Source organism: Colossoma macropomum, unplaced genomic scaffold, assembly GCF_904425465.1.
Source record: "Colossoma macropomum unplaced genomic scaffold, Colossoma_macropomum, whole genome shotgun sequence".
NCBI lineage: Eukaryota > Metazoa > Chordata > Actinopteri > Characiformes > Serrasalmidae > Colossoma > Colossoma macropomum.
In genome coordinates this window covers 18,294,319-18,315,159 of record NW_023494785.1, presented here as the reverse complement: position 1 = coordinate 18,315,159, position 20,841 = coordinate 18,294,319, and the positions used below count along the sequence as shown (strand labels likewise).

At 38.6% G+C, this 20,841-nt stretch overlaps 1 protein-coding gene across 2 annotated transcripts; it reads left to right on the top strand.

The window, feature by feature from the left end:
* Nucleotides 1-6,549: 6,549 nt before the first annotated feature.
* Nucleotides 6,550-20,200, top strand: ptbp2a (polypyrimidine tract binding protein 2a). 2 transcript variants are annotated; one of them, XM_036585700.1, is made up of 14 exons: nucleotides 6,550-6,666; nucleotides 7,906-7,933; nucleotides 12,039-12,108; nucleotides 12,475-12,659; nucleotides 12,752-12,892; nucleotides 13,165-13,284; nucleotides 13,477-13,587; nucleotides 13,692-13,890; nucleotides 14,781-14,896; nucleotides 16,502-16,535; nucleotides 16,998-17,090; nucleotides 18,063-18,279; nucleotides 18,364-18,441; nucleotides 18,555-20,200. In XM_036585700.1, the coding sequence occupies exons 1-14, from the start codon at nucleotides 6,659-6,661 to the stop codon at nucleotides 18,682-18,684; spliced, it is 1,530 nt and encodes a 509-aa protein (XP_036441593.1). In that variant the 5' UTR covers nucleotides 6,550-6,658; the 3' UTR covers nucleotides 18,685-20,200. The 2 variants fall into 2 exon arrangements, with proteins under 2 accessions (XP_036441593.1, XP_036441584.1); XM_036585691.1 differs by having other exon boundaries at nucleotides 13,692-13,902.
* The last annotated feature ends 641 nt before the right edge of the window (nucleotides 20,201-20,841 follow it).

Here is a 20,841-nt window from a genome sequence, read left to right as displayed (position 1 = left end):
ATCCTTTGTTTTACAAAAATGAAAGGAATTTGGTTTTGCACAATTTGGACCCTGTAAGTATTTTTAAGTAGAGGTTTACTCTGACCTCCATTTAAAAAAAAAACCTTGCCCTTTCACCTTTCACAAAACTGTCATTGGGGCAGCAACCCTTATGTCACCGGGGTAGTACCCTTAAGGGTACATCTCAGTACCTTTAGTCAGGGAACATAATTGTTCCATAATCCACTGAAACTAGTTGTAATGACTCCACACACCCCGCCTCATCTCCAGGCGTTTTATTGTATTGTTCTGTTTTAAACCATTAGGCTATGAAAACCTGGGAAAAACTTATTTAAGGTACACAATTGGATCTTAAAACCACTTTAAAACCACTTACATTGTTTGTACCTTGATGGATGCAAAATGTACCTCAACAATAACTTTATTTCTAACAGTGTAGCAGCGTGCAAGTGGATAAACAGATCTAGAAACAGTAAACATTATGTTATTTTCACCTACTTATTTTGGTTCACAAATTGTAAATCAAATTGTAGAGCTAAGGCTGTGAATTGGTATGCACAGTGATGGTTACTGTAAAAATAAACAAAAAAGTGCTGTGTGCACAAGAAAATGTAGCAGTGTGATGCATGTAACTGTAACTCCACACAGTCTGGAAAAAATACTAGCAGAGTAAATATGAGTCAACATATTAAGCACAACAAAAAACAAAAGAAAAAAGTAAAAGTAAAGCAACTACAGTACCATTAATAACGTCTAATGCTTTTCCAACTCCAGGTTTGATCCTCTTCCAAGACTTAAGTCGGTTCTGTCTAACATTAGATTGTAGTTTTAGGTTAAGGTGTAATATTAAGTCACTGTTGAACATAAGGCAACATTACTTGGCACACATATTACAGTAACAAAACAACCACTTCCCCATGAAAAGGTAAAATGCACATCTAAAGTTATCGTCGTTTTGGCAGATCCAATCTGATAAAACTTATTCTTTTCTTGTTTCAGACAGGACAGAATTTGGCTGCTCTATACAAAGCTGTAATGGATAAACGGTTTAGATCTGGTACGTAGCTGACAGCTTTCTTATTTCCCTTTTGCTCAGAGGGATCGCTTAAGCTAATTCAAACAAGGCAGTCTTGGAAGCACAACTACGTGTTTGGGGAAATGTCATTTTTAATTAAATCCCAGACCCTTAAAGATAAGCAGACATTAATTTCACCTGAGACATGTAGTTGTGCAGAGCCAAAATAACATGACGTATGTCTGTCATGGCCAATGATATGAACTAATAATATGAATTCTGGCACGCTTCATATTTATCACACTAGTGAGATAAAACTGCTCATGACATCAATTCAGAAAGTATTAGAAGTAGCAAACTATTGCAATATTATATGTGATGTGTTTAACAGTTATGTGGATATTTTCAATAAGAAAATGTAAATGTTAAGTGATTTACATGCATTTTAATTCTGTGGCTTTTAAAGAGCCTATATCCTACATTTTTCTTGTATTTTATTTTTTCCCACTTGTAACATTTTTGTGGTTTTATGTAACAAAAAAATAATTCATTTTCCAACCTCTCTTTATCTTTACCTCTTAGAATGCTGTTGTGCCTCCCTGTATTCTGCCTCATCCAAAAATTCAGAGCTGTAATACATAAGGCTTTTAGATTTACTGTTGTACTGTTCATTTCAGTTTTGCCCCAACATACAAAAACCTACCAGCCAAGAACCTATATTATTTGATTAGAAGAAACTTTTCAGATTCTTAATTTTCAATATAGAGAAGCTTGACCTCTTAGTGGATTCAAATTTAACTAATTTATTAATTAAAATGTGCATTCTTCAAATAGGAAACAGGAGCTGCTGCTTTGCAGCTGATTTTAAGGTGGTTGTAGTCAGTTAAGCCCCTCCATCAATTATGCCCTTCCAACAAAAACTATATATTAACCATTCCACCCTTTTTTGGATTATCAGTTATTTTGTTTTCTATTGTATTTAGTACAAACCTTTACGTTAAAAAGCCAAACTATGCTTTTTTATGTTTTAGTTACCCCTTTATTTTAAAAAACAGGGCATCAAACAATGCCATACCATGCTTACATGATTTTTACAAAAAATGTCACATATACTACTTTTTGTTGCAAGGGCTTAATTAATGTGTTGTAAAGTAGGAAAGTAGTCAGTCGTATTTTAGGTATGATTTTTTTTTGCTTTGTTTTACTTTCTGAATGGGTAGTTTAATAAGGGCTGTGCCTCCACAACCAATCTGTTGCTGTAAGTGTAAAAACATGACAAAAGCCATTAGCATGAAGCCTGTTTATCTGGTGTTAAGTCCACTGTGAAGGGCCGTTTTTGTTGATTATAACCATTACTCTTACAGTTTAGGTGTACTGCAAACCCACATTATGCTCTAGGAATTTCCCCTAAAAATGGTGACATATCTGAATGCTTCTCCACACACCACAAAAGGGGTGATGATATGAGTGACACTGTGGGATAGAGTATATGTTTGGTCACACATACCAGGAGTCCAGCACTGAGTGGTTCTTGGTTGAGTGATGCTGAGACAGATGCTAACATTAAATGACGAAACATCTGTATTAAGCTGGGCACATGTATTGCAGTCAGAAATGGCATGTTGAGTCCAGGCTATGCCAGTGGATACACTGACAGGATGAGGAATGAAAACATTTTGTCCTGGAAATAAAGTCTGTATAGTAAGACTGAACAAAGTCTGAAATGTGTTGTCACCATTCGAATAGGGGATGTAAAATCTGAAATGGATTTACTTGAAACACTTTTTCACTTGAAAATGGATTTACAAGAAGGGGAATAATACTTTTTATCTTTAGTTGGCCTCTACAGGTTAATTCCAGATATTTACTTTAAAGGTATGTGTGTACATTTGAATGTGTATATGTACACCCTATATATAGTGTTGTATATTAGAATAGTCTTTGTAATCAGCATTTTTAGTTTGAGATTTAAAATAGAATTATATGCATGGGTATGTGAATGTTCTTAATTGAACAATTTAAACAAGGTCACTGATAATGAAAATAAGTGAAACTTTACAAAAATGACTTTCTGGAGTCAGATGTTCCAATAACTGCAGGCATCCCTTGCACTCGATAACATCTGTGTTCATGAGCCTTCCTTAAAGGAAAGGTTTAGAAAATTCAAACACAATTTTTTTCTTACCACAGGTGTAGTTGACATGTTTGGTGTTCAAATGTTGCTTCTTTACTCTGCTGAAAAAAACAATTAAACAGATAGGCCTGTTTAAGTTGGTTAAGCTGATAGAACAGTTTAGGATAAGTTTTTGTTTGAGAGTTTAACTAGTCTACTAGCATGACTAGCTTGACCAAGCTAGTTGACCAGCTTAATCAAGCTGGTTATGCTGGTTGACCAGCTTGGTTGCATTAGTCATGCTGGTTGACCAGCTAAACCATCAAACTCAAATGAAACAACGCTCTGCTGGTCAACCAGCTAAGATTCTCTCATTAGGTACTGTCTAAAGGGGCTGCCCACAACTACACTGTGAAGTTTCATCCATGTACATAGTTCACAGTAAATCATACTGTGAACTAGGGGTGCGGGGAAAAAATCGATTCTTAGATGCATCGGGATGCGGACGTGAACGATTCTGAATCAATTCACAAATGTCAAAAATCGATTTTCTAAATATTTAATTAATAACGTAATGTTGACGGAACGCAAAAGGCGGAACTTGGAAGTGCGGAAGGGCAGCGCCCAGACAGTCTGTGGCGGCACTTAACAAAAACACACATGGATGATCGAGAAATCCGACCGGCTCCCTCTGCATTAAAAGCCAGGTTAGATCAGGAGTCACAACACAAATGATAAGAAGAGCCATTTTGTCCTTTCAACAAAAATCAAACCACCTTGGGAGCTGCAATGTTTAATGTCCAGTATGTCTCAGTATGTGATAATGTCCTGGTCTAGGCTAAACAATATAAACGAAAACACAGATTTACTCTGCTCTGCTTTAAGCTTTAGCTCAGCTATAGCCGCTTTTCTTCCATCTCCGCCAGAAAACTTTTCCTCAGAAGTAGATCAGTTAAATGTCTCTCAACGTTCAACTGTTTTACAAGGCTGAAGTCGCTCCTTATTCTCCAGCTTCTTGTTCGAATTTACCCGTTCCACCTTAAATTCTAACTGAGGCGCCGAATGTAAATGTGGCACCATTTAAGGTGGAACGGGAGAATTCGAAAGAGAAGCTGACTTCAGCTTCGCCACTTTTTAGTGTTTGACAGTCCCTTGTTGCAGATTTAACAGACCAGGAAACCAACTGCGCTGCTTATATATGCGAATAACGCATCGTTGCTAGGTGACCTGCAGTCTGCACGCCGGTTCTCAGTTGTTGCGAAACAGGGCTTTCACGCTATGTTGCACACATCCCGTCTCAAAGATACTTTACTGACACAGCGATCCCCCCCGTCCCTACAATGAGACCAAAGCCGAAGTTATAAAATCACTAAAGAAAACGGGTAGAATGGCTGTAACATATGCTGTGTGGTCATCCATTACCACTGGATCTTATTTCACCATAACTGTGCATTTTATCGCAGATGAGTAGCAACAGCTTCTCATGCTCCAAACAGCAGCACAGAATGAGAGCCTTCTAGTTCACTTGCCACATCACTCGAACTCGAAACTTGAGCTCACACAGTGAGAAAATATAATTGCTATATAGAAAAAAAAGATGCATTGAGATGCATCGATAATCGTTTTATAATCACATCGCAGCCCTCTGAATTGTAATCGAATCGAATCGTAAGGTGCCTAGAGATTCCCACCCCTACTGTGAACTAAACCACACTGACAAGTCTGTGTAACTTTAATAAAGACCTGCATTTAGTTTTGAGTGGGTTGTGAGAAAAGGATGTATTTATGGAAAACATCTTGGTGCTATTGACTTTTACTGTTTCTTTGCAAAAATTAGCCTTGTAGCTCAAAAAATAAGCAAAATTTGGACACTAGACATGACTTGGCTGATCGACTGCATCCAGGGTAAAGTGAACAAGTTAGAAGGTGTAACATTACAACAATGGGGCTCAAGAATCTGGCTTATGCATGGCAATCTAATAATTAATAACAATCAACATCAGACAAGTTCAAAAAATGGGAAAAGTCAAGCCAGAGCAGAGATATTAGGCTTGTTTGACCCAACATGGTGCTGCATAGCACTGTATAGGTCATTACGGTGCATGTCATTACATTTTTTGTCGGCACCACCTGCACTTCACAATGACATTGGTCTACATGGTTATAATCAGTTTCAGAGCCAGACACTGCAGTTGCTCACCACCCGACTGCATCAGCTGAGAGACAGCTTGATGACGACAGAGCTTAATCTTCATTGGCTAGAAGCTCAGCAGACAACCATGCGAACATAAACTGTGTTGAACAGAGCACATAACACAGCCTCACCATGATTCTGCTGCACTACTCGCATCATGGCCTCATCTATAGTTTTGATGCTGGTAGCATCTGATAATATGATTGAGGTTATTAAAGTATCCTGCATTTTTAGACTATCACCAGTTGTTTTAATATTGGTAGCATTTTCTGACACATTGATTTAGGCTATCACAATATCCTATCCCGTTTTGAGTAGGGAGCTATAGTAGGGCATTTCAACAAGGCAGCACAATTCGTCAGAACAGAACGCCGCCAAAACTGTTTGGTACGTCTCTCTTCTCAGCTTCTTCCTCTACTGCAACCGGCTACTCTTGCCAACCGCCAAGGCGAGGCACAGTTCATCTTAAACAAGCCCATTATAAAGGAGGACAACACTGGTTGAAAAATAAATGGAGAAGCTTTTAACACTCAACATGACATCTGTTTACCATAGCCTGCTGTTCACAGGGAAAGACACACCCTCTAATAAAACCGCCAATCAGCTTGTTAATAAAGCCGCAAGCAGGAAAAGCCTCTTCCTTGTGGAGATCTGTGCATGCACATTAGCCAGAACAAGTGGGAAAATAGTGTTTTATGATGTTTTTACACCAAACACTACAAACACTTTATATGAATTTTGGCAGATTTTAAATACGTTTGAAACAATAATGTGGCTCTCCCCATTCAATGAGATAAGAGTCTGGTCTTGGACAGAGATTGGATCTCTGTCTTGGAAGAGTGGAAATAACCGCCCGGGTGCGCTGCTGAGTGGACAGACATTCCTAAACTAAAAGGTCCAATGAAATGCAGTGGGGGTGATTTGATAGAAGAGTAAAATTACCTTACATTCAACATGTCAGTAGGCCACACTAGACTATTTTGCCTTTTAGCGTCGGGGTGACCCCGCCCTCGACAATAACGTCATTTACAAGCATTTGAGGCAAAAAAATTACCTATCTTTACCATTATTGTACATTTTTATGAAGAACTGCATTTGCTTTTGGCTAATAATTCTGTGATCTTCACTGACACCACAGAGCACAACTTAGCGGTCTTTCTCTCTTCTCTCTCTCTCTCTCTCTCTCTCTCTCTCTCTCTCTCTCGGAGAGTTGACTCGTCTGTTTCCGCGCTTTTTCGTCCTCCGTTTCCGCCTCCATTTTGTCCCGTTGTGCGCAGTTGGCAGAGCGGAAGAATTACGGCTCTGTGGACCGGGCTGAGGAGAAATATTTACAGTAATGGACGGGTAAGTTTCGCATGTATTGTTACTGTTCTGTGTTAGAAATTCAAGTATTACCCGCGGGCAGATCAGAGCTTTGCTCTTACCCGTGTTTATTACTTCGTTATAGCGGTAACGTTAATCCCAGCCATGGCGCTCGATAGCTAACAAGCTAAGCACAGCTAGCGGTTAACTCACTGAATGGATCCTCGCTGAAACGAGTTAGCAGCAGACGCTAGCTCAGCCTGGTGCTTCAGCTAGCTAGTCTTTTTTCTATTCGTGCACATGGCTGCACAGTGCACAAGAACAGCACTAGCAAACTGCAGCATCAGGTCTGTTATTTGTTGAGAGTTTGCTCGCTTGGCTCGGAGCTGTGTGTTTGTTTTTTAGTTAACGAGTCGCTGTTTGTCGAAAAAGGTGTGTCGCCGGTAACGGAATCTTTTGTTTCTTATTGACTGTTTGTTGGACAGCTAGCGTTTTGGTTACCTATAGAGTTAACGACACCGTACGCGACAATACAGCCGCATAAGTCCTTTGTTTGTTAATCTTTCTGTCACTGTTGCTTTTGTTACAGTCGACAAGTTAGCCAGCCGGCTAGCTATGTAAACTCCCTCGGTTACCTCGGTTAGCTACCTCCGGCTAACATTTATTCGCTAACCTAGCTGGCTAATCTCTGGCGCTGCACGTTGACACAAAGTGAAACAGCTAGGAAAGGAAACTATAGCTAGCTAGCTGTAGCTAGTAGCTATTTCATAAAGCAACAAATTAATATTAGGACTAATCGAGCTGATAGTAACAAAGGCATGCATTAAAGTAATTTAGTCTCTATAGATGTTAGTGTTGGTGGTTCAAGAGGCGCGAGACAGATATAGCTAGCTTAACGCATTAGCTAGCTAGATAGCTAAGTTAGCAAGCGAAACGTTAACTAGTCAGCTACATTGTATATTATTCAGGCTGTGTTAACATGTGGAGGCGAGGCCATGGCCTGCCTTCGGTTTGGGCCGTGAAGTAATGGGACGAGATTTACAATCAAGTGATTTTCCGCTTAAAATGTCACCGGTTTCCAGTGTTTAAATTTGTGTTAAATGCGACCATAACATGTACTTAATTTGTTCAGCAGAAAGACAGCTTTTCTCACTGGCCGTGCACATTAATATCGATTGTTCAGTTTTCCAGGAAACGTTATATCATAGGTGCTATTTGAATATCTTATTATTAAAATGGTCTCTGCTTAATTTTAACCAACTTTGTTTTTTCTTTTTTCAGCATTAGTGATGTTGCGGTTGGTGTAAAGGTAAGCTTTGTTCTCATGCACGTCTCTAAACCACATAGGCTAATGTAGCCGACGTTGTAGCCTTTATCATCATCCATTATAGGAGACTTACAGATCCTTATTTAAAGAATCTTATAAACTTGGACCTGTTTTCAAAATAAGAGTCTTTAATTTGTATGTCATTGTGATTATTAGTCCGAAGTGTTGTTATGGGTCAAAGATGATGGCCCTTGACCATCTGTCTGTGGTTTTGTTCAGATTTAATCCAGGGAACTATGGGAAGGCTTAACAATAGGAGTGTGACAATATATATTGTGTCATTTATAACGTGTATTGTCTAATCTGAGTCTTTGAATTCAGTATGTGCAGGTATTGAAAAACATGTTTGACGACTGGAGCAAATAAAGTACTTGGTATAATACTAATTGTAATGTGTGATGTTCAGCAAAACTATGCATGCAAGCCTACAATGAGGGCAAAAAAGTGCATCCATTGTGTCAAAACAAACCAAATTATGAATTTTGTGAATCTTTACACCCTTAACATATAAACAGTTGAGTAAATTATTGAACATATGCTGAACGTATGTTCTATTTTAATTAAAAAAAAGCCTTGCAAAGCCAGTGGTAATTCGCTGGCAGAAATAATTTTTAGTCCAAGTTTATGCTTAATCTCAGTTTGGGAGTCTAGCCTAGTGTGTAATGTGATGACCCACAGCTGGTTGATCCAGAGAAATCCTGCCAGTGATCTATGCCTCTCAGTTCAAGTCCATGTTTTTTTTTTCTGTTATGTAGCAGAAGCTGCCAAACAGTCCCATAGAAACAATGTCTTGATTGATTCTTGATTTATTTTTTTGTGGAAAGTTGTGTTCCCCTCATTGTCTTCATTAACATACTGGAATGTGCAAAGTTGGTTTGCAGAAGCAGTTAGATTAGTGATTCAGATGTGGGATTGTAAATCTAAGGCTACGTTTAAACAGCAGGTAAAAGTGGTCCAAATCCGATCTTTTTCCTCATGTGTGACACAGATTTGTCATGTGTGGCAGTGTGAACAGCAAAAACACACTGAATCTGACATTCTCAATTCCGATTTGAGACACGTTCATATGTGGTACTGAAATCCGATATGTATCCGATCTGCGGCAATGCGACTCAGTCTGAGCAGCCAGATCGGAATTAATGTGACTTTTACGTCAGTACAACTTGACATTTGTCATAATTTTGCGCTGCTGAGACTCATAAACATTTAGGCTGATGTTTCTGTACCAAAAAATTAGAAGAGACTCATCAAACCGCTCCGTGTTCAAAGAGCTTTTGAACGGAACAGCCGCACATGGCCGGAGGAGACCGAGGCTGCAGCGTCACCAAAATTTTAAAGAATCCGAGGACACAAACCAAAGAAGTGGCCGTGGCCAAATAATGTGCCCTTTTTACAGCGAACACATTCTGGGTGATGAGCCCAGCCGTCAACCATTGGAACTCCATAATCGCTCCTGTGATGCTGGCAAAGATGAAACTGAAAGCTCCAGGAGTGACTGGCGTACGCTGGCCGTCATGATTGTTTACCTCTTCACGAGCCACGTGAAGCGTTGTTCTTTTGCGCATGCGGGTCGGTTTAGGAGCTGATCTGTTCAGACTAATGTCGCATACAGGTCACATTTAAAAGATAATGTGAACAGCCAAACAAAAAAATCGGATTTGGTGAGAAAATCAGATTTGGGCCACTTACCTGCTGAGTGAACGTAGCGTAAATGGTTTTGTGTTAAACCAGAGTTTAAAAAAAAAATCAATCATGGCTAATAGCACAATGATGTAAGCTGTACTCAGCTTTTCATCAGTTACATTCATCGGCTCTGCAATTCATTATAGGCCAGTGGAGCAAGTCGTTTCAATAGCTTTCGATCACTAATACACCTACCCGGCCTCTCTGAGGCCTGACTGTTTCCGTTTATGTACAGGTATAAAACAGTGGCAAGGCCAGACGAAACCACAACAGAAATTTGACCCCATGGTTACCAGAATGGCTATGGGGTTTCTTTGGGCATAGCTGCATTGCAGCTTGTTAATGGCCTCTGTTCATCCTGTAATCATGATTTTCTTTGTATGTTAAAAAATGACAATGTGTCGTTAGCTGTACTTAAGACACGGTCATTGAATTTACTCAGTCTTTTGTGGAAAATGACTAGCTGACCTTATTGTGTTCAATTTATTCCCAATACATAATTCAGCTGTATTTTCACTGAACTGTCGGAGGTGGTTTAAGAACTAGAAACAAATTTTCTGCTATACAAGCCACTATCAAATTTGAGCTGTTTTAACTGTTCACTCTTTCTCTTTCATGGAAGACACTCAGAAAAGGGAACTATTTGTGCTCTGTGCTGCTGCTGTTCTGAGGGTTAAAAGCATTTCCCATTTAGCTGCATTCTGTTGCGGATAAGCCCTAAAATGTAGAGAGGCTGATGGTCTGGAAATCACTGTATCATTATTACTGGTAGTACACTTCTGAGTCCATGAGTAAACAGAATGCAGTGTAGAAATCCTTAATTTTAGAATGGTAGTGGCTGATAGAAGCCCTTTTTCATGTTTTTTGTGATGTGATCACACAGTGTAAAGCACCAGTCAGCAGGTTTAGCTTTCAATTCTGTCATTCCTAAGAATTTTTTTTTTTATTGTTTGTGGATACCTAGAATGTGGCTTCTGTGTGTTTTGTTTCCAGAAGAAGCAAAACAGCTTTGCAAGTGTGCTTTTTGTGGCAAGTTAGGCAGCTCAGTATTTTTGGTCTGCACATTTTCAACATGGTTGGTAAAATAGGTGTTTTCACCCAAATAATGGCAAAATCTACCTGTATTCATTTCAGTTCTACCCATTTTTTGTCCCTTAGGATTGAGGTAGCGCAGTGGTTTTCCCAGGCTATAATATTTGTGTTTTGATGTGTTGTTTTCCACTTTGATGTTTGTGTAGCCAATTTCATTAGATGATGTCCCTGAGAAAACAAAGAATAGGCCATGGGTAACTTCAACATAATTTGTTTTTTTTCAATGGAAAAGGAATTGCCAAGACCATTAAAGTTTATTATTTGATATTCTGTGGCTGATATTTTTGTCATTGAAAGAGTAGAGGAAATTTAGAATTGTCCCTTGGATATTTGATGTAGGCCTACCTCAAGTTTCCATGTCCAGCTTTCATAATATTAGACTGGCAGTAATTGAATGGGCCCTGTTTATGTCTAAGATGGTTAGGAAAAACTTGTTCTTTTGAGCAATACCCTCTGATAGCAGATCTCCTAACTTGGTTTGTGTCCCACCAACAGAATTTTCCTCCCTTCAAAATGATGTTAACCCATTTGTGTTGGGGAAGTAGCTGAGGGAAAAAAAAACATTGACTTTTTTTTTTAATAGAATTTGTTTTGAACTTTTGCTTTCAAGCTATTTTGTCCAATTCATTTTGATGCATGTTGTTCTGTTAATAGGTAGCTGTGTAATGGAGAAATTTAAGTATTTTTCTTTTTTTTTCCCCTCTTCTTTTTCCCTCCTTTGGTCAGAGCCAGGGTCCAGAACTCAGGCTAAAGGAGTAAGTTGGGCTGAGGTGCTAACTAAAAAAAATCTAGAAGCTCAGAGAACCCACATCATCTTGGTTCATAGGCAAGCTCCTTTCTGTTTTGTAGCTAGCTAGCCCTGTAATTGCTGGGCTAACTATATGTGCCATGATGAAAGATTAGACTGAATTATTTGTTGCAGCTGCCAAACAAAGGTTGTTGTGTTAGGAAGTCTGTGTGCTATGTAGTGGCTCGACATTTGCTTACTGTCCTATCAGTCACTTTTAGCTGTACTCTGAGCGCCTGGCTGGCCATGACTACAGACAGACGGAGGCCTTTTGGGATCTCAGGGAGCTTTGGATGAGATGACAGTGTCTGACATTCTAGACTCTACAAGATTAAAAGCACCTTAGGAAAAAGGGGGAAAAGACTGCCTGTGTTGGCTGGTGTTTTATATGTTCTGATTCCTCAAGCAGTCTTCAGAGAACTGTACTTTGTTTCTTGACGGTGGCAAATGGAAAGTGTCTTTATTGGAGGGCACAGTTTTATTTCTTGCTTGATTTTTGTTGCCATTCTTTTTTTTTTGCTTCAGAGAGGATCAGATGAGCTGTTGTCCAGCAGCATGTACAACAGTCCAAACTCAGGGATGAGCAGTATCAGTGGTAAGTAGGGTCTTTCTGTCCACAGAACAGATTTTACATAAACTTGCTGAGCTACCAAAAGTATTAAAAGAAATCAAAGGGTAATGAATGCTCCAAAGTGAAAGTATTGTATTAGCAGATCCATTCTTCTGGTGTGGTAGCTTGTTTGTGAGTAACCCTGTGCTCCTTTGTAGGTGGGCACCCACACATTCAGACATGTGCCTAGAATTGTGATTACATGTGCTTTGCATCTTATGATTCCTCAGAAGACTGCTCTGTTTAACATGTTTATAGAAAAATGCCTTTATTTGAATGAAGAAACTGCAGGTACTCTCATACATTTCCTTCTGTGGCCTTATGCATGCTTTTTTGACGTTCTGTTATTAGATGGCACATCCAATGGAAGTGACAGCAAAAAGTTAAGAGTTGAAGACAGGGTAGGGGATGCTCCGCCTTCGCGTGTCCTCCACATCAGAAAACTACCCAATGAAGTCTCAGAGGCAGATATCATTGCTTTAGGATTGCCTTTTGGAAAGGTCACTAATATCCTTACTCTTAAAGGCAAGAACCAGGTCAGTGAATATTTTTTTATTCAGTATTATTTCCTTCCTAACTTATTTGTATATTTGACAAAAAAGATATTTTAATATTTTCTTTTGTGCAGGCTTTCCTGGAACTGAGTACAGAGGAGGCAGCCATTACCATGGTGAACTACTACTCAGCTGTTACACCACATGTCCGAAATGTCCCTGTCTTCATACAGTATTCCAATCACAAAGAACTTAAGACAGACAATGCAAACCAGGTAACAAACCTCATTCACAAATAGATGAGAGATAAAAACTTATTTGTGCTGAAGGAAATTGCGGTTACAGCCGCAATTATAGAGAACTGTATAAATTACAAATATAAAATACTTCTGAGAGACATAAAACTATAGTTGTTGTAAGTTGAACTGAATATTAAATCATCTGAAATGCCTCACAAGACTACTACAGAATGTCAGATAAACAAAGAAGGCTGGTCTGAATTGGTTATCTAGGCTGAAATCTGGATTTTGCCGTATCTGTTGTTCAGTCAGGTGGAACCCCGACATCAGGCTCCAGTGATGGTACTCTCACGTCACCTTCTAGTCCAGTGCTGAGGATTATCATTGACAACATGTTCTACCCTGTCACATTGGATGTGTTGCAGCAGGTGGGCACTCTACAGACCTGTGTCACACATTTAGCCAGACCTAGAAGTTTTAACAAATAAGAGCTGTTTGCATTTCCAGTGCTGATTGTTCACAATCTGTTGTTTCATCCTTATTATAATTCTGTTTTTCATATGTTTTTCTCCCCCTTTTGTTGATAGATCTTCTCAATTCTCTCCTTTCTCTGTCAGTAGATCTTCTCAAAGTTTGGCACAGTCATGAAAATCATCACGTTCACAAAGAACAATCAGTTTCAGGCTTTGCTACAGTACAGTGATGCAGCGAGTGCTCAACAAGCCAAAGTGGTGGGTGCAACCTTTAGAGCTAAGTGTGCTCTCAGTGCTCAGGTAGTTTGTATAACTGTTTTCAACTTTTTACTTAACTGCATAACTCTTGTTGCCTTTCACAGGCGCTGGATGGTCAGAACATTTACAATGCTTGCTGTACACTCCGCATAGACTACTCCAAACTTGTTAACCTGAATGTGAAGTACAACAATGATAAGAGCAGGGACTACACCAGACCAGAGCTGCCTTCAGGTGATGGGCAGCCTGCTGTGGATCCCTCTGTGGCAGCAGCCTTTAGCAAGGACTCTAACTCCCTGCTCGGTAAGATCCCAGGTATCTCCCTCTTTTTTTTTCCTTCTCTTTCTGTGTCTTTGTGGGCCTGGGCCTTGTCTCTCTCATTTCAGGTTCTCATGCCTCTCTTAAGACATGTTACATTTTATTATTTTTATGTCTGTTGTATGTTTGGTAATATGACCTCACTGAAACCTTGTATATGGGAATGTGACTGTGTTTTATGAACATATTGGTTAATTACAGTTTATCTTGAGTGTTGTCCTGGTTTTAGCTACTCGTCATATCAACTTTCAGCAGTTTTTTGAGAATTCTCATTTGTATGTATTTTTGTTTACATTTTGAAAGAATGGACACAGTGTTAGCATCTGTTGAAGATTGTTTAGAGCAGAGTGGTAGGGGGAAAAAAAAATTAAAAACAGCTTTGGAAAGTTTTGACTATACTATGTCAGCATGTTCTTCTACTGATTTAGCCAGTCTACTATGATGTAATCATTGGAATAACTTTTGAGATCTATTCAGATATCCTAATTATGTCTTCTGTTTGTTCTCTAGGATAGTGTTTCTTTATGATTGAGGCTTAATTAACTAAAAATTGCACTTAAGTTAGATGAAATCATGCAAATTATGCTTTCCTGTGATCCATTTGACCTTTTGCTAGGAATCTGTTCATAAGGTCTTTTAATTCAAATATTGTGACATTTCCCCAGTGACATTCAAACTTTTTTTAATATTAAGCTTATTACTGAATATACTGTACTGCACCATCCTTCTTAACCTACATTTAGATAAAGAGGAAATACATGTTGCTTGTTCAGTACTCTTTCCTTTTTACATTGTTTAATCACCATAATGGCATGTATAATTTACAGTGTTACCCTTCTGGCACTGCCTCCTCTGACCTATCTGTCTAATTTCAGGTGCGCTGAGCCCTTTAAGCGCAGCGGCTGCAGCAGCAGCAGCGGCAGGGAGAGTGGCTTTGTCGGGACATTCAGGCAGCAGTGGCGTGCTCTTAGTCAGCAATCTTAATGAAGAGGTCAGTCCTTCTTTAGGCATTACATTTGGTTCAGCCCTCCATTACCATTCAGAGTCTATGTATCTTTGCGTTGCCTTTCAGTCATGCCATTGTTCTATGTATCCATGCTTATTTTGATCAGTGTAATACACAATGGATAAATTCTGTAAGGCTGGTTGGAATTGCATCTGTTTGGTTGGATTTCTTATAGGACCAAATCTTTAGTACTTCAGTGGTTGCACCAGTTTAGTGCCTTTGAGATGTCAAGGCATGACAAGAAGGCCATATTTAAGATGTTAATCAAATCATTGTGCCTAAAACTTATTTTTTTCTAACTTTGACTAATTGGTAGTAATCTTTTAAACAAATTATTTGGTATGTTACAATGATAACAATAATTCATAAATTTTAGAAGTTTTTAAATTGTAGACATTTTTACATAACACTCTTGCTTGCATGTGTCTGCCTCTCATCTTTTTGTCTTCTGACAGTTACTTTTCTCCCTGAAGTTACTCATGGCCCTGTCTAATCCTTAAACTATGCTGTTGCTCAAACTTGGTCAATGTGTCTAATTCTCTCTCTCTCTCTCTCTCTCTCTCTCTCTCTCTCTTTCTTTCTTCTCTCTCTCTCTCTCTCCCTCTATCTCTCTCTCTCTCTCTCTCTCTCTCTCTCTCTCTCTTGCTCTTTGTCTCTCTCTGCTACATTGGTCTGAAACAAAACTGGTTAATGTTGCTGTTGTCTGTAAGCTCTTCTGACACCTGACCTCCTCTCACTTGTGAAACATTGTACAAAATATGAAAGTGTTAACTCGTCTACCTTCAGAGAAGTCTCCAAATTTTTAATGTGGCCCACCTTTTTTGGTAATGCCTTTAAGTCTGTTTGCCAGGTCAACCATGGCTTTCTCTGCTCATGCCATAACTTTGAAAGGTGGTTTTCTTGCCTACCCCAGCATGGCACTTGCAGGAAATTTGGCCATGTTTCAGTGCACGATTGTGAACAGTTTACCTGCTTTGTAAATCCACCATGCTTAAGCTGAACTCAAGTCTGTTGCATGTTTTCCCCTTTTCTCGTGATGTTATTGTTATCATTATTAGAGGCTTTTTATTTTAAATAAATGTATCCTACCCTAATTCTGGGTGACTACTTTGGCACAATTATTTGCTTTTCTGATTAGAAATGCTTAGAGCAGTCATTTTCTGACCAAACTCCTGCATTTCCTGTGTACTGACCTGTTTTATATATTTTTTTGTCCCCCACTTTTGTTTTTATTCTGCATTTGTCTCCCTTCCCTTCTCCTCCCTCCTCTCCCAATCATTCCTTATCCCCCCCCTTTCCCTCCCTTTCCCCTCCCCTTTCTATCTCTCAAAATCTCTCCCTTCTCATCCCCATATGTCTCCTCCAATTCTGCCCCACCCTGGCCACTACTCACTGTTCATGCTCTGTGCTTGAACAAATATGTTCCTCGGATGAACTTGCCCCCAATTAACTGCCTTGAACCATGATCCATGACCACCTCACCATTCTGCGGGAAACCACCCTCCGTTATGGATGATCTGTTCATCTCCGCTCTTCCTCGACTCTTCTCTCTACCTGTCTCACGCTGCTTGCTCTTCTCTCCTTCTAAAGATGGTTACGCCCCAAAGTCTGTTTACCCTCTTCGGTATGTTCTCGTTAGCACTCTACCTTTCTTTTGGTTTTGTTTTGGTTTTATTTGATTTTTTCCCCCCATATTTTACTTAATCTTTGTTTAATGTTCACATTTATTGGTTTTTAGTACGCTAGTTTTTAGTTTGTTTCAGTTGTTTATTCCCCCTCTCTCTGACTCTTGATGTGCTTTTGGATTTACTTTAATGCATGCATGTTGTTTTTGCGTGTACTATGATCTCAGCTTATTTTTCACATTTATTTATTTTTTTTATTTGAGGGTATCTCAGAATCCTTTGCTTCTGTTCAGACTGTAATTAGTTTTCCTCATTAGGAAGAATGTTCTGTCTCTCCATTATGATAAATCTTTCTGTCTCTCCACTCTGTCTAAGTTTCACTCTGTTAAAGGCTAACTGTTCCTCCCTCTCCTCCCCCTCTGCTCCTCCTGCCTCTCTTGCTGCTTGTTGCTCTAATGTAGGGGTGTATGGTGATGTGCAGCGTGTGAAGATCCTCTATAACAAAAAAGACAGTGCATTGATACAGATGGCAGATTCAAATCAAGCCCAACTTGGTAAGATTTTATTTTCTGAATTGTCTCTTGTTAGGGCCACTATTAAGTAGGAGAGAGAGCTTTTTCTTGGACCTTCATGCTCAAGAGGTCTGAATTTTGCATGTAGCACAGTTCATACTGTTGAATTGGGTGAGTTTGGAAAAGAGGGAGAAAAACTTCATACTACATTGTTCTGAGTGACAGGACATTTAACTGTCACACAAACCCAATTTCCAAATTGGGAAAAACTGAGACATTTTACAAAATGCAGTAAAAACACAAATATGTTATTTTGTTAATTCTATCGAACCTTTATTTAATTGACAAAGCATACTTGGCTAACTTAACTGTATTTTTGAACTATAACCAAATTTAGAGTTTGATCCCTTAAAAATAGTTGGGACAGAGGCATGTTTACCACTGTGTTACATCACCTTTACTTTCAGTTACACTTCTTAGTCGTTTGGGAATTGAGGATCCTAATTGTTGCAGTTTGGCATTGTCTTTCTGAAATAGTTATGAATGTCTAGTTATTAATATTCTCAAACTACGAAAGAGAAAAAATTTAGTCAGAAAAGAAGCCTCAGTTGCGGTTCCTTATGAGAACAGGGTAAGTCCACTGTTCAGAGGTGCTTATTTTTAAATTTAGTTCGTGATTACTCAGCTGCATGTAATTGTTTTGCTCCGCAGTGGATTCTGCTGTACTACCAATAGTATAACAAGTAATTCTAAAGTTAACTCGAGTTAATGTTTTAACTAGTTAGGTTAGGTTAGGTTAAATGAAAGTAAAATGCACATTTTAAATATTACATTGGATGTAACCAATCCCAGACATCGCATGGATCAGGAATCCAGGTATTCACAGTGCCTGTGCAATGCTAAAGAAACAAAGTGTGAAATTAAATCTTGTATTTGTCCCACATTGGAAGTTTGAAGTAGTTTGATTTTTAATATGTGCTGTTTTCTCTTATTCTGTTGTACTTGAATCTTTAGCGATGAGTCATCTCAATGGACAGAAGATGTATTCAAAGATCATCCGTGTTACCATGTCCAAACATCAGACGGTACAGTTACCTAGGGATGGTTTGGATGATCAGGGCCTCACCAAGGATTTCACTAATTCTCCTCTACATCGTTTCAAAAAGCCCGGCTCTAAGAACTTTCAGAATATCTTCCCTCCTTCTGCCACCCTCCATCTGTCAAACATACCGTAAGTGCAGCTCTCTCACTTGCCACTTGTCAGTCTTTGTTTCACATGTCAGAATGCTCAACCATTTTCTTGTCACTTTCACAGACAAGACATAACTGAAGATGACCTCAGAGTACTGTTCACTAACTCCGGAGGCACTGTGAAAGCTTTCAAGTTTTTCCAGTAAGTTCTTTTGTTTGTCTGTCCACTGAAGAGTTCTTCAATTAATTTGAATCGGAAGTTGTTTTTGCGCAGATTTGATCTTTGATGATAACCCTATATCTTTAAATACACAGAGATCGCAAAATGGCTCTAATCCAGATGTCTACGATTGAAGAGGCCATTCAGTGTTTGATCGACCTTCACAACTACAACATGGGTAATAACCACCATTTGAGAGTCTCCTTCTCCAAATCAATAATTTAAAGAAGCTGAGACATCCTGCTTTGTCTTACGTTTTCTGGCGGTACCTTTTGACTGTTCTGGTACACTGGGGACCACAGTTTGACACCTTTTTTCCCTTTTCTTTTACCTGTCATTCCTTATGAAAACATGGGTGAACATTAAATCAAATATCTCAGATGAGAGATGAATTGTCTTGCCCCATTTCCCAGTGTCCCCACTGTATGCTAGCGAGTCATGAACCTTCCCCCAGTTAGTCTCTCTAGGAGGTTGATACCTCTGTTTTTATTACAGTTAGCTGACAAAGAATGTGCCTTACTCAGTCAACTAGCATAAAAGTTTTCACATACCTGCATTTTCATAAACCCAACTTAGCCACATGAGGACACAGGCTTCTTTGTTGTAGAGGTGTAAAGTTTTGTAAAAACAGTAATTTTGCTTTCTTTTCCCATGTGTGAATTGTACAGTGTGTGAAATCTTACCTCTTAGAATTTGAGTCCATGTTTGCTTGCTTTTTGTGCTCATTTGTCCTGTGTTTTGCATATTTGGTCAGTTTGAATTGCGGATCGTGGTGAAATATCCAGTGGAATGTATATAACAGACCTTTACAGTGATTCTTTAGAGAGCTCAATGTTCACCACAGGCTTTAATACTAGTGTGCAACCACCAAGTTTTTTTTCTTTATTTTTTTTTTATTTTTTTTATTTTATTTATTATTTTTTTTTTTTAAAGCTGCTTTTTTAATGTACTGAATACATTGATGGTTAAGAGTACAGTACATGTTGAACTACATTTTTTTTTTTCTTTTTTTTGTTTGATTTTTGCATAGTAGGCATTTACACTTGCCCTTTTTTATGAGCATTTATTGCAAGGTTTCTCTTTTTGGATTTACACAAAGGATGTTTTTTCTGCATGTGCTAACAGGTCTAGTTAGTTCTGAGAATCTTTGTTCAGAGAACAGCTGTTGCATGCATTAGTACAAGCTAACAAATGTGAGCCTTAAGTTTTGACATGAACAGTATATAGAAGAAGGATAACCTGGTGGGACCAAAGTTTGTGCCTTTAGTCTTAATTTCCTGAGTGCGCAATATTTTTTTTTTTGTTTGTTTGTTTGTTTTAAAGCAGATCCATCATTTTATACTTCCTGAAAGTTAAGCTGATAAGCTGACGTTTATCCAGTATGCAAAATGTAACGGTTACAAAAAATCTTACCCCACCTCTTTTCTTCCAGACATCTTATGGGTTTGTTTCCCACATAAATGGACTGTACATTTTGATGGTGGTAAATAAGTTCTGTATTTAGGGCTTTTTTGGGGGGTTTTTTTTGTGTTATTTTTTTTTTTTTACTTCTGTAGAAATGTAAGTTTCAATATAGTTTGAACATGGCACAATTAAAAGATCATTTTTCTAACAAAGCGGAAAGGATTGACTTTGTTGTGTGTTTGGCTTTTATTTTTTCTTCCTCTATCTCTCTATCTTTCTCCTGTATTCTGCTTTAACTCTGTAGCATGCTCAATAAATACTTCTGTAGCTCTGTGTTCATCTTTCCTGTCTCTTTCTCCTTCTCTTCTGTCTTTTTCTACTCTGCTTCTAAAAATAACTGAGAATGAATTTTAAAAAATGTTTGTGGAGAAAGACATAATGTCTTTTGCTAAGACAGTGTCATAGCAACTGCAGTGGTCATCTAAACTATAAGTAGGAAAAATCCACATTTAGCTTTGTAAAAAACAGTTTACCAGCAGCCTAGCTATAGATCCGGGTCAGTCGGGCATACTTCTTATATTAATGGACATCGCATTTCATAAAGTGACTTCAGGGAATGCCATCTGTGATTATGGAAAAGTGGTGTTCATTAATTTGCGAGGTTTCATAATAGTTGTTGCCCTCCATGTTAGTTGAACTGGCAAACTACTTCTGATGAATTTTTGGTAACAAAGTTTTTAGTACTTTTTTTTTTTTTTTAAATTTTTGAAAAGAACTCTCTGACATTAGTGCTGTTTTAAAGGAAAATCAGTATGTGGACTAGTGGGGTTCAGATTCATTGCTCACCATTGGTTCTGACTATCATAATATTAGTGAATAACAACCTTGAATCTCAAGGCACATAAGTGGAGACACTCTGACCCACAATTGCTACCACTTTTACAGGATCCAGTTCACCATGCTGCATTAGTGAATGTG

Excerpts from the sequence above, each read along its gene's own strand:
- ptbp2a (XM_036585691.1), top strand. Across the intron at positions 12,109-12,474 it reads AGGGATGAGCAGTATCAGTG|ATGGCACATCCAATGGAAGT; the intron begins GTAAGTAGGGTC and ends TTCTGTTATTAG. Across the intron at positions 13,588-13,691 it reads GTGCTCAACAAGCCAAAGTG|GCGCTGGATGGTCAGAACAT; the intron begins GTGGGTGCAACC and ends TGCCTTTCACAG.